Source organism: Xiphophorus couchianus, chromosome 22 (assembly GCF_001444195.1).
Source record: "Xiphophorus couchianus chromosome 22, X_couchianus-1.0, whole genome shotgun sequence".
NCBI classification, from domain to species: Eukaryota; Metazoa; Chordata; class Actinopteri; order Cyprinodontiformes; family Poeciliidae; genus Xiphophorus; species Xiphophorus couchianus.
The window spans coordinates 12,132,266-12,144,101 of record NC_040249.1 but is presented as its reverse complement, the minus strand read 5'-3'; the positions used below and the strand labels follow the sequence as shown (position 1 = coordinate 12,144,101).

At 39.5% G+C, this 11,836-nt stretch overlaps 1 protein-coding gene across 1 annotated transcript; it reads right to left on the bottom strand.

The window, feature by feature from the left end:
- Nucleotides 1–4,994: 4,994 nt before the first annotated feature.
- On the bottom strand, nt 4,995–10,905 carry slc25a28 (solute carrier family 25 member 28). The gene is made up of 4 exons (XM_028006943.1): nt 10,375–10,905; nt 8,266–8,494; nt 7,561–7,617; nt 4,995–6,551 (listed from the first exon to the last, which is right to left on the bottom strand). Exons 1-4 carry the CDS (start codon nt 10,717–10,719, stop codon nt 6,001–6,003), a joined length of 1,182 nt encoding a protein of 393 aa, XP_027862744.1. The 5' UTR covers nt 10,720–10,905; the 3' UTR covers nt 4,995–6,000.
- Nucleotides 10,906–11,836: the final 931 nt, after the last annotated feature.

Here is an 11,836-nt window from a genome sequence, read left to right as displayed (position 1 = left end):
TCATCTTACTAGATCAAATTTAGACAAATCTTCTCATCCTGTCATGACAGATAATAACATACTGCTGCACAAAGACCTCTTGGCTATGTCCCTTAATGCTGCTAGCTATTTTTAACTTTACAAAGCAAAGATTTCCGTGACTAGAAATGGAAATTAACCAGCTGGCTATAATCTCATGTATTTACACGTCAATCTTAATGAACACGTATTGTCAAAATTTTTTAAAATAAACTTGAACTTAACTTCAAGATTAATAATGTAGAAAAAGATTCAACCATGAAGGCTAGTCTGTACAGTGCCTTGCAGTTACAAAGAGATCCAACATGTCACCAAAGAGGGTTACCTATTTGGTTGACTTTTCTCGCGTAGTTAGGAACTTACACTGACTGTTAGATTGTGAGCAAGGACGGATGATCATGGTCTGGGTGTTTTTGTGTCAGCCCTGCTTGTGACCAACATACCCGACTAGGATGTGCCACACCTTGAGTTGACATGACAGCTAACGTGAGTTGCTTTGAAAGAAAAATTTAAAGGAGTTCAAATGTTTTGCTTTCTGTCTTTGTACATTGTGTCAAGCAAAATTATCAATGCCACTTTAACTTTTTCACATCCTGTAATCTTAAAGCCACAAACTATTAGAATGTTATGTAAGCAGTCTGTCATGGTTACAGACAAATGCAACATAGCATATAACTGCGTTGTGGGAAGAAAAGAAGACTTGATTTTTTTCATAAGGAAAAATGTAAAAAGTGTAAAATGCACTATTATAAAGTACCCTTTATTGTGATACTCATAAATATAATACAATGTAACTCAGGGGCATCCAAAGTCAGTCGTGCATGTTTTAGTTTTTTGGTTTTTTTTGGTTGGACACACCTGAATCAAATGATGGTTCATTATCAGCAGAACTTTGATATGCTAAGGAAGTAGTTGGACCATTTGAGGTGGACACAGATGGTGAAACCAATTTCCCTCAAAAGTGACCGTTTTAATAAATACAGTGCACCTGGGTGCAATTTCATATGACTATAAATGCAGCTGATCTTTTCTGAGGTTTGCCAGAAGACACTATAGAGACATGGCCAATCATCTGAACTGACAGACTGAGTGAGGAGGGTCTTTCCTTTTTAAAGCAGCCATGCTAATTTTGTCAGACAAATTTCTTTGAGCAGTGCAAGAAAGCAAATTACGGAAATCATCTTTGAGCAGACGGTAATGCAAAAGTACTCAGGCGATCAAAGAGAGCTTTTCTGTTAATGAAATGTGAGGTTTTTCAAAATGAGTATGATCAAAGCAAAGAAATGGTTACTTAAACCAAATCAGTGCAGAAAAAAGTATTATTTTCATAGTAAAAAAATGTCACTCTCTGACATAGAAAAGAGCCATTTGGAAGAGTTGTTTCTTAGTATAAATTTAATAAAATGAACATCAAATGTTAAATATTCAGTTTACAGTCCTGAATGTAAAGATTCTTGTCATAAAGCAATTTGTACCACTGCACATAATTTGATTTTAAGCAAAAGTGAAAGCATTCATGTCCAATCAAGTGGTCATTAAAGCATCGGTTTTTTTCTCCTCTTCAAGTCGGCTTTACTCCACAGCTGCAAAAGGAGTTACAGCAACAGCTCCTTCATCCAGTAGCACCCCGAAAGAGCGGGAGATCACAGTCGGTATGTGTGAGAGTTTCCTGTTGAGTAAGATCAGAAGTTGGTATTCACACCTCATCCTTTAACCAATGGCCTTATGAAATATAGTGAACATTTTCTGGCACAATCCTGTGTCACGTTGTAACTCATTCTGAGAGGACTAGTCAGGATCTGGCTTAAAATATACTAAGAGAGATCTGAGACGATAAACCTTGACTCTCCCATTAATTTACAGAGGAGGAGAGAAAGTGAGCCACTGAGAGATATTTTGATCCCATGTGTTAGGTCTTAATTGTGTGTGTGAACACCCAGGTGCTTCTCTAAGAGTCTTTAACCGCAGGCTTGAGTTTCCAAAACACTGGCTTACGCTAATACACAAGGGAGAGTGTGTATGTGTTTCCTTTATTTTGAAGCAGAAGTAAACTGGTTAAGGCACTGCTGAACTGAAGAAAATAGTGAATTCAATGCGGCACACTGTGGCTTTGCATCCTGTGTAATTCTTCTGATGAAGTCAAATTAAAACAATCTTGGAATGTTATAATAAACAAGAGAGGATTTACTCTAAAGCAGTTTAAATGGTAGCTGGAATAAGGCATTTGCTCCATGTAAAACATGCACAACAAATAGAGCAGTACAATGAACACTTAATCATTTGTTTTTATTATTGATTAGCTATTATGGAATAGCTTGTTTTGCTTTAAATTGTAATGGATATTTGAACATTTTCATAACAGTAGGGAATGCTGTAGAATGGCAATTGAAATGCTGAATGCTTCCTTAAGATGATATGAAATACAACATCATCTTCATAGAAGCACCACATCATCTGGTTTCTGTTTCCAGCCACTATAGTTTCCCCTTTATTGAACATTTTGTCGAGGACCTGCTGTGTCGTCGTGTGCAAATAGAGACCTGGGCTAAGCTGCAGTACTGAGGGCCTTTTTTTTCTTTTTAAAGTAAAACGAACGTCCTTCCATACGTGGCCCCATGGCTTCCCCTCTTGAATGCAGAGTTCATCACAAGAGGAAGTGCAGGACAGACCAGTAGAAAAGCAATGCAGGCATTCGCTTAATTTTACTTTTAAGCTTAGCTACATGTCTTTATTATACATGTATGTATTCATTTTACTTTTTTATTCTCTTTTTTTATACAATAGAAGTCAGACACAGGAAGAACTTCTTTACTCTCAGTTTATTCACACCAATTATGGTGTGTGTAAATTAGCCAGATGCAAGTTGAATTAAGTTGACTTTAAATAAACTTTGTAAATGGATGAAAGCTCTGTATGTTATTAATTTAAGTCGTCTCACTTAAACTTTAGCGTACATTAAATATGACGGAGGATTCTTTTTGATCAGGGTTACATGTGTGCACATTTATTTGTTTGCTTTACTTTTTATTTTTTTTCTTACTCTTTGGACTCCTGAGGCGCACCTAGTGTGTCTCACACACTGCTGAAATGTGATCAGTTTGGCCCTGACAGATTACAACACAGAGCAACTAGAAACGGTTTTAGTAGACAAAAACTTACTTTCAGTGTCTTTTAGAGCCACATTTCTCTTCTTTATTGGCTATCAGTCAATAGGTGTATTCAAGGAGAAGAGAATTACAAATAACCTCCTCTTAAGTCTATTATGAACTATAAATACAAGTAGATACTGTACATGCATGCAGACAAGAGACTCAGATCAGACTTTCCCTGTTTAAACAGGTGTTTTCCCAGACAAACATGGCTGTGAGTCGGTGTGTATGGAAAGACTGGTAAGGATGAGTTGTCACTCCTCACTATAATCTGTAAAAGCATTAAGTCTGCTACTCTGAAGCTCACAAGTATACATAGTGAATGCTTGCTAATGGATTTAGGTTTCATTCAAATTTGTTTTCAATGGAGCAATGACGTGAGCATGTCAGAAATAAATCGTTGCACTGGTTCAAAACGGAGACAGAAAACCTTAGTTGTTTTTTTTTTCAAAAATGCATGTTAATGAAATTTGCATTTACTCACATTATTATGTTAGACAAAAGTTGATATAACAGTGTAATGAAATTTAATTCATTAACAAATCTGGAAAAGAGAAACATTTATAAGATGTTATTGTAATTATTTTCTTCATCTGATACCAAAGAACTGAACAAGCTACAGTATGTTGTAGCTGTTTTTCATCATTGTGCTTTTCCACAGTTAATCATGTTACAACCACAACCTTCCCTGTTTTTTAACCAACATAAGCAGTGCATAGTTATGAAATGGAAGGAAAATGATTTGTTTTCTGTCCAAGTATATAAAGATATCTTGCAAACAAATAAACCAAAAAACAGCCCTTTTACTCAAAATTATGGAAAAGAATAAGCTTGAATGCTTGTATTGACTATAAGAAGCCATGTCATCTCTTAAATACACTGTCCAACTCATCTGCATCTTCTATCAAAATGTACTTTGTCATGCGTCATTTGACAAATTCCAAAGTGTTACTTTTGCAGTTGTTTGGATGCAGGCTGTGTACCCATTAGGTCACAAGCCGTTTCTGAAAGTCTAAGGGGTCAAAGTTGAAATCTGCACCTGTGCCCAAGACTAAACAACTGTACCTGCCTCAAAATGAATGAAAAAAATAGCACTCTAATTCAAGAGGTGCTGAGAGAGCAAATGTGATTTCAAGAGGATTGGAGATGCCAAATTCTACAAGTTTTAAACACATCCTTTCCAGGAATAGATTTAAGTTGTTAATGTGAAAAATGTTTATCTAAAAAGGACAAATAGAGCACTGAGTGTAAAGAAGCTGCTTGTTAAAGCTGCAGTAAAAAAATTTTTGTACATATTTTAAAAAACTGTCACTATGTCCTGACATAACAATATGAAACAGAATCTGCAGAAAAAAAATATAGCTTCTATGCCTCCTCCCTGTGTTCCTACTGCCACCTGCAGAAAAACACTGCTCAGTCAGAAACAACCAGAGCCAAAGGACTTTGTTTTCACAGATTATCTCACTGTCAAGATGTACTCACAGTTTCAACATATAAACACATTTTCTGTTATAAAAGTTACCTATGTGATTACTCGCCTGTGTTTGCTGTCCTCTCCAGGGTGTTTGAACAAATGTTTCCCTGAGTGTACGGGCATAATTTAAAGGTTCCACAAGACGATGGAGTTATAATAATACTAGGGTTAAAATATAAAATATCTAATTATGCATGTTGACGGTAAAATGGTGGAATTTGGTAAACTCACCTGTGACTAATCAATGCTTTAGTCCAGCCTCAACCTTCATCCGCACGGTAAATCTAGCCACTAAAAGTCACCTTCTTACAGGAGCATAGAAGTCTCATATTTAAACACATAAAAGGAGAATGTTTCTCTTTTACGAACAGTGAGCAGAGCCCCTCTGCTGAAGTTTTATTGAACAAGTGCAATTCAGTGTCGGAAACAGACATCAGCACGTAAGAATGACAGCTTCAGGTTGGGTGTGTGAAATGTTATGAATTCAGCTCCTTTTTTGGTCGCAGTAAGAACAAAACTCCTGCTGATGATGCGCACAGACATTTAAACCTCAGTAGTTCAAAAAAGCTGAAAACAGACCAGTTATTACACATTTCAACAGCAGGGGGAAAAAAAACAAAATACATTTGATTGAAGAAACTTCTGACAGAAATAATTAGAAATGAACAAATACGGTATTTTTCTAGGGTATTTGTCTGCCACTGGGTCTATTTTTCACTGACAAATAATAAATTAAGATTTATTTTACGATCAAGAAGTTAAATATTTTGACCCATGTCATTAACTGTAGCTTCGTGGGTTATAATGAATCTTTTTTTGCAAATTAACAATTTGACAGATTGTGTTGAAAAAGCCCCCTGAAAAGCATCTGTATACGGCTAAGGGACATATAAATGTATGTTTATGCAACATAACCATTTTAACCAATTTTTCTAGTTGGGGGTGTTTTATTTTTACATTAAACTCCAAACATGTAATGTAGACTTGTGTTATCTGAAAAGCTTTATCTGGTTATATTAAAACTATGATGCAAAAACAAAGTTTCATAAAGTAAACTCTTGACAGAGGGTTGTGACTGCCCACTGCCAAACTCTTCTTCGTGTGTGTTCTGCTTCAATAAAGGGATTACAGGGACTGCTTAAAATTAATGACATTTGAAAATACTGTGTAAAAGTTGTATCCTATGGCTGAAATGGTGAACAGATGTAAAATTACTAAAAATGGTTCAGAAGGTGTCTTTCTTATCTGCTCTGTCTGAGGAGATCAGGATGACTGAGGCGTATTTCATCTGGTTGTATGTGCGTATGTGGCCACAGCGAGGCCTGATGTATAAGAGAGGCGATTAAACCCATAGGAAATCTACACCTCAGCCTTGATATGTTGGATTCTCATATTGTTGTGCTGGCGCTTAGTAAGTCCGTATTTGAAGAACTCATAAACAGACCAGCTAATGGCTGTGGAGGGCATCTGGTAGATGACCCTCGCTTGTGCTCCCTTGAAGAAGCCCTGCAGGCCGCCCAGCCTGTAAACCGTCCTGAAGGCGTGGACCAGACCTGAGACGTGTCTGTGGGCTCCCTGGCTCTGGCCGGCGGAGCTGAGGGTGTGAGACTCCTGGGTGTTGAGCAGGGTCTTGCAGACGTCCAGAGGCGTGGTGGCTGCCGCTGCGATTGCCCCGGCCAGAGCCCCGGACACCATGTGGGACGAAGGGTTGTATAGTCTGTGAGGGTTGAGCAGTTCCTGGAGGTACTCGTAGGTCATGAAGTGGAGCACCTGGAATGGCACGTTCATGGTGAGCTGGGTAGTGTAGCTGCGGTAAAAGGCAGCAGGACCCTCTCTTTGCCACACGGCGCGAACACAGTCCAACACGCCCCGGTAGGGCGACTTAAACATCTGCATGCGCTGCTTCACAACTGGGAACAGGTGGGGTAGAGGTGTTAATGGGAGGAAGGAGCCGAGCAAGTCCAGCGTTGACAGCACCGAGGAGAACCAGACAAGAAACAAATAGTCAATATGAGATGTGAAGGAAAGCTGTTTTTCAATAAAAACATGAGCATGAAGTGTATCATTGATTGAGATTTCATGTGACAGACCAAAATTAAGTACCATAAGTAACAGCATAACATAATCAGCATTACAAAACGGTGAAGAGGAAAGGATGATATCTTACTTTTAAAATATTTTAGACAAAAAAATATTCTAAATTAAAAATTAAAAGTTAGCTTGGCAAAGTATTGATCAGAGGAGTAGCTAAAACGCCCATGGCAACACTGGAGGAGCTGCAGAGATTCACACCTCAGGTGGGAACATCTGACTAAAGAACAACTATTAATCATACACTCCACAAATCTGACCTGAATGACTTGTAGAAAAAGAAAAAAAAGAAAGAAAAGTTTCCCCTTGTTAGTCACAAATGATCTAAAGGACACAGTAAATACATGAAGGAAAATTCTCTGGTCAGATGAGACCAGATTTGGCTAATTGGCACCTTCCACACACAGCCAGAACTACAATACAATTGTTTAGCTCAAAGCATTCTCACCGAGGTAGAGTGAGTGAGTCAAAACTCAGATTAAAAATGCACTGAAATCTGGGCTTGTAAAGTGATAATATATTAAACATTCAAGCTGTTAATAATTTTGCGGGAAAAAAAAAGTATGTTATTCTTGCTGAGTTTGCTCAGACAGCTGCAGCCCACCCAACAGCTGCACAGGGGACTGAGACGAGTGCCCTTCCTCTGACATGTTTGGGCAGGTGGGTCAGGGACAGCTGTAATAGAAAGTGGGTGAGACTACCGGTTTGAGGCGGACATGGAGAAAAATCCACAGAGGCCTGGCACCTGCAAGTGTCTTCTGAAACTCAAAACTGCTGTTTTGAGAAGGGAAAAAAAAAACCCAAACACAGTACAAAGTTTGCCCTTACCTTCTGCTGGGTTCATGGCTGCATCGTGAAGCAAAGTGGCAACGCAACCAGCTGCTCCTGAAACACATATACACACAGACACACTTCTGCAGTCATCACACATGGAAATGGGGGGAAAGAAATACAGCCATAAGGAAATTTTTCACTTGCAACAGAACTTGTCTGTTCATGTCTGAGCATCTACTCCTACAGTTCAACGTTTTACGCTACGCTCAAGAAATTATGTTAACCCAGCAGAATTGGTATGCACTTTGTGACTAAAAACATTGGAAACCTCCTTCAGTAGGAGCAAACCTGAACAAAGAGAGACCCCTGGTGGACAGTAACTCAAACACTTGAAAGAGCAGGGAAAGAGGCACAGTACCCACTAAACTAGAAAATAAAAAAAGAGAAAGAACAGGATTGACAGAGAATAACAGCAAGTTGGAAATCTGGAGGATTCATCCAAAATGAATCTTAGGAATCTCTTTCAGATGATTTCAAACATGACAGGTCAGACTACCACGAAAGCTGGAAGGAGCTGATATCTCTACAGAGCAAACAAGTATTTCTATTAAAATGCAAACGTTTTAACTCACTAGTAGCCTAAAGCTACCCAGAGCTTAAAAGATGCATGTTTAGCTTTAGAGTTTGAGTTGGAGCATCTTGTTGGAGTGTCAGATTCAAAACAAAAGGAATGTACAAATAGGGTTAGTTTTATGGTACCATTAGCCAAATGACTGTTAGCGCCTGGATGAATGGTATCACTTAGAGTCTTTTTGAGTTTCTCATAGCTGGCAAAATACAGAGCGTGAGCGGGCCCAGCGCCAATGGCCGTCGCATTCAGGCCTCTTAGTGGTCGCCAGACTCCCTCGGTGGCCACGATCCGGCGAAGAGCGTCCATCACATTCTTGTAGCGTGCTGCGGGGTCAGGCTGGAGACTCTGCATTCTTGTCTGCAAGAAAAATTTTTTTGCCATTTTAAAAACTTCATTTCTCTCCAACAATATCATTGGGATTGCATTTGGAACTGTAGCCGACCTCAACGTGATATTAAACCAGAGGGAAATTAACCTGTGATTCAGGTTGCTCCATGTTTTTAAAAAAAATGGCAAAAACAAAAAAACACAGCAATACAAGTGCTTGATTAATAGTCTTCAGTGTGATTAAGAGGACAAATGTGGGAAATGAGGTTTGTGACACTGGGTGGGGTCATGTTTGTGTACATAAATGACTGAATAGGAGGAAGTGTGCTGTTACAAGCTCCAGGGTCACAAGAGGACATAAGCTTACTTCCTTTAATCCTCTCCCCCCCCCATGAACCTGGACCATTTCTCGTCCTAACACAGGCTAGCTTCATGGACTTCACATCTGCAGGAGCAAACCAAAGAGGAGCCAGAATTTACTCAAACTTCATTTCGGCTCAACCGTGTAAAACTTTCATAAATGAGCACATAAATAATTTGTGCGCACTTCTTTTACACTTGCGAGTATTTTAAGCAAGTGGAGAAATGACCTATAATTCAGTTTTTTTCTGCTCTTTGCCACATCTGTTGTGCTTTTGTGCCCTTGGTGCACACAATTCATACAGCTACGCGTATTTAGCCTGGACAGAAACAGCCCCAGTAGGACCAAGGGAAACCTTGAGGAATGGTACACATGACAGAGGAAAAAATATGAACTCTCTCTCAATAATTTCTGATTTAGTTGTTCAAGTGGGATTTCTGAGGACCGACTGGCTTGGTAAACCAAAAGTGAAGGTAATCACAGTATACAAGGTGAACAGAAAAAAGTAAATAGGCCCCACTGCTTCTGAATGTGTCGAACTGATAAACAACATGCAATGACAATAAAGCTGCAGTCATCAACTATGATCTGCGATCCTTCATAGTTTAGAAGAACCATACACCACCGTGCTGACCTCATCTTTATAATGTTTTTTATTCAAACATTTGAGGAATGGCTGGAATGTGATCCACACAGTAAAGACACCCTTATATTTATACTGTAAATTAAGATGATGTATAATTTAATTTTGAGTTGCTCCTTTAGATTGTACACCATGACCGGTGGCTAATTACTGTATAAATATTTCTAAACAGTTAAATATGTCTTCACTTGAATGTGGGGGAAGCTTTTAAAGTGCTGCTCTTAATTTCTAACCTTCATACATCATCTTGTAATTTTCTTATAGATTATCTTTAAGTATTTTCCTTTTCATTGAAAACAGATTCTACAAACATTTTTCGAAAGGTTTTCCAATATCTACTAGTTTGTAAAGAAAAGGTTTGACTGTATTTTCTGTTCTGTTGAGCACTGCATCAGGTTACTGTTTAATAAACTTTTGTTTTGGTAAGTTAGTTGCTACACTACGATATGCCCTTTGTACTACGCGTGACTTTCTCAGTAATGTGTTTTGCATAGTGTTCTGCTTTGGCCGTCCAGGATGCCGTAGTTTGCTCGTGACGTATAAGCAGTTCTATAACATTCTCCTCTGAAGTTCTGACAGCAGATAAGCTTTAAGTTAAAGAAATGTAATCAAACAGACGCAATTTTTTGAAGTCAGTGTTGGTGTAAAACCCACAGAAGCAAACGTCGGTTAATTACCAATATAATACCTTGCTAACAAGTTAGTCAATGCTCGGAAATACAGCCGAGCCAGCTGACCTTCGTCACGGCTCTGCAGCGTGTTAGCAAAAGAGCTAATGAGCTAAGCTAACAAACATGGAGGCTGCACAGAGAACACCCAAAGAAAACAAACAGCAACCGGGATGTGAAAGCATTCCGCATTCATAAAAAGTTGTGGTTCAGTCTGTTAGCCATTGAGCCGTGCTACCTTCACACAGTCGATGGGGAACATGAGGCAGTGCTCCATTATCCCAGCCACGGCGCCTGCCAACATGTGGGTGCTAGTGGATGCTCCCTGTGGCAGACCTTCATAGTCAGGTTCCGAGTCCTCTGCTTGCGCATCCTGAGCCGCGCAGACAACGTCCACGCTTTGCAGCTGCGATTCCCCCCCGATACGCGGCGTCAGGCTGCTCACAATACTTTCTGAAACTCCCCAGAATCTGCCCCCGAGCCATCGAACTTCTGCCCCAGCTGAGGCTCCTGCAACCCCGGCATCACCGCCTGCGGTCTCCGCTGTCATCCGACGCTTCCTCACAAATCCATCTGTTTCCATGAGAAACGCGGCAGCACGTAAAGTCCTATCGCGGGGATTGAAGGCCCTGACTTTCACATTCCCTGGGGGCTCCTAGTTACTGTGTTACGACTCTCCGTCCCCGCCTCTGTCGTTTCCAAACAGAGCCCAGCAGGGGGGGAGTCGTACTGGTCGAGGAGTCTGCACACCTACATCCAGTGGAGACAGCGGGATGAGGAAGTCATTGCTCATTGGTGACAGAGCCCATTCACGCTATTGGCTGATTGACATGCCACTCATGACTGCGTTTGTTTCAAACTTTTACTTAAAGAACGGTGCTTTTACACATTTCTGCCCGTTTAAAGTGCATATTTAGAACGAACAAACTCTTAAGACAAGATAAAGAGACGCTTTACTCAATTTGGTCACATTTTAGGTGGTCACTTTTTCCACTAACTTAAAAATTTCAATTAAATCTAATTCTAAAATTTACACAGGAAACTGTTTTATTTGCCACAATTGGCTTATTGTTCTCAAACCAGTTTCACCAGAAAAAAAAAAATCTAAGGGTCCACCCTTCAATTTCAGTACATTCATTCAACAGGGCAAAATGTTAAGGAAATAATTGCTCAACTGCACTATTGAACTTTGTTACCATTAGGACAACAGTTTTTGTTCTACAATATTTGACAAGGTTGGACCTTACAGAGAGAGTGATCTTTGACCTCTTTGTACAATCATTAAAGTCTAGATCATCTACAGTTCTCTTAAGTCTCCCTCTTCACCACAAGTTTTCAGTGCATATCTGAGGACTGAAATGGCCATGGAAAAAAGTTATACTTGTATGCTGTGTACGCTTTCTGTGTAAATTTGGCTTGTAGTGGTCACCAGATTTTCCTTCCAGGTCTACTGGTATTTTAAAAGAGTTTATGAATCCATGCTCAGTAGCAATGTCCCCGGGGTTTTCGGAGGGGACATTGCCACTACCATGCTTAAAAATGCTTTTCCGCATAATCAGCCTTTGTTTGACAACCTACCAATTAAATATTTTGTTGCTAAAGACCTAAAACTGAATCTCATCTGACCATAGCACGTGAGTCCAGATAAAGTACCCGTAAACTTCACATGTTTACATTTGTAATGATAGTACAAAATAACC

Coding starts and splice junctions, on each gene's coding strand:
- slc25a28 (XM_028006943.1), bottom strand. CDS start 10,719: ATGGAAACAGATGGATTTGTGAGGAAGCGTCGGATGACAGCGGAGACC. Junction 7,618..8,265: donor TAACAGTCATTTGGCTAATG/GTACCATAAAAC, acceptor TATGTGTTTCAG/GAGCAGCTGGTTGCGTTGCC. Junction 6,552..7,560: donor AGCCATGAACCCAGCAGAAG/GTAAGGGCAAAC, acceptor ACCTGTTCCCAG/TTGTGAAGCAGCGCATGCAG.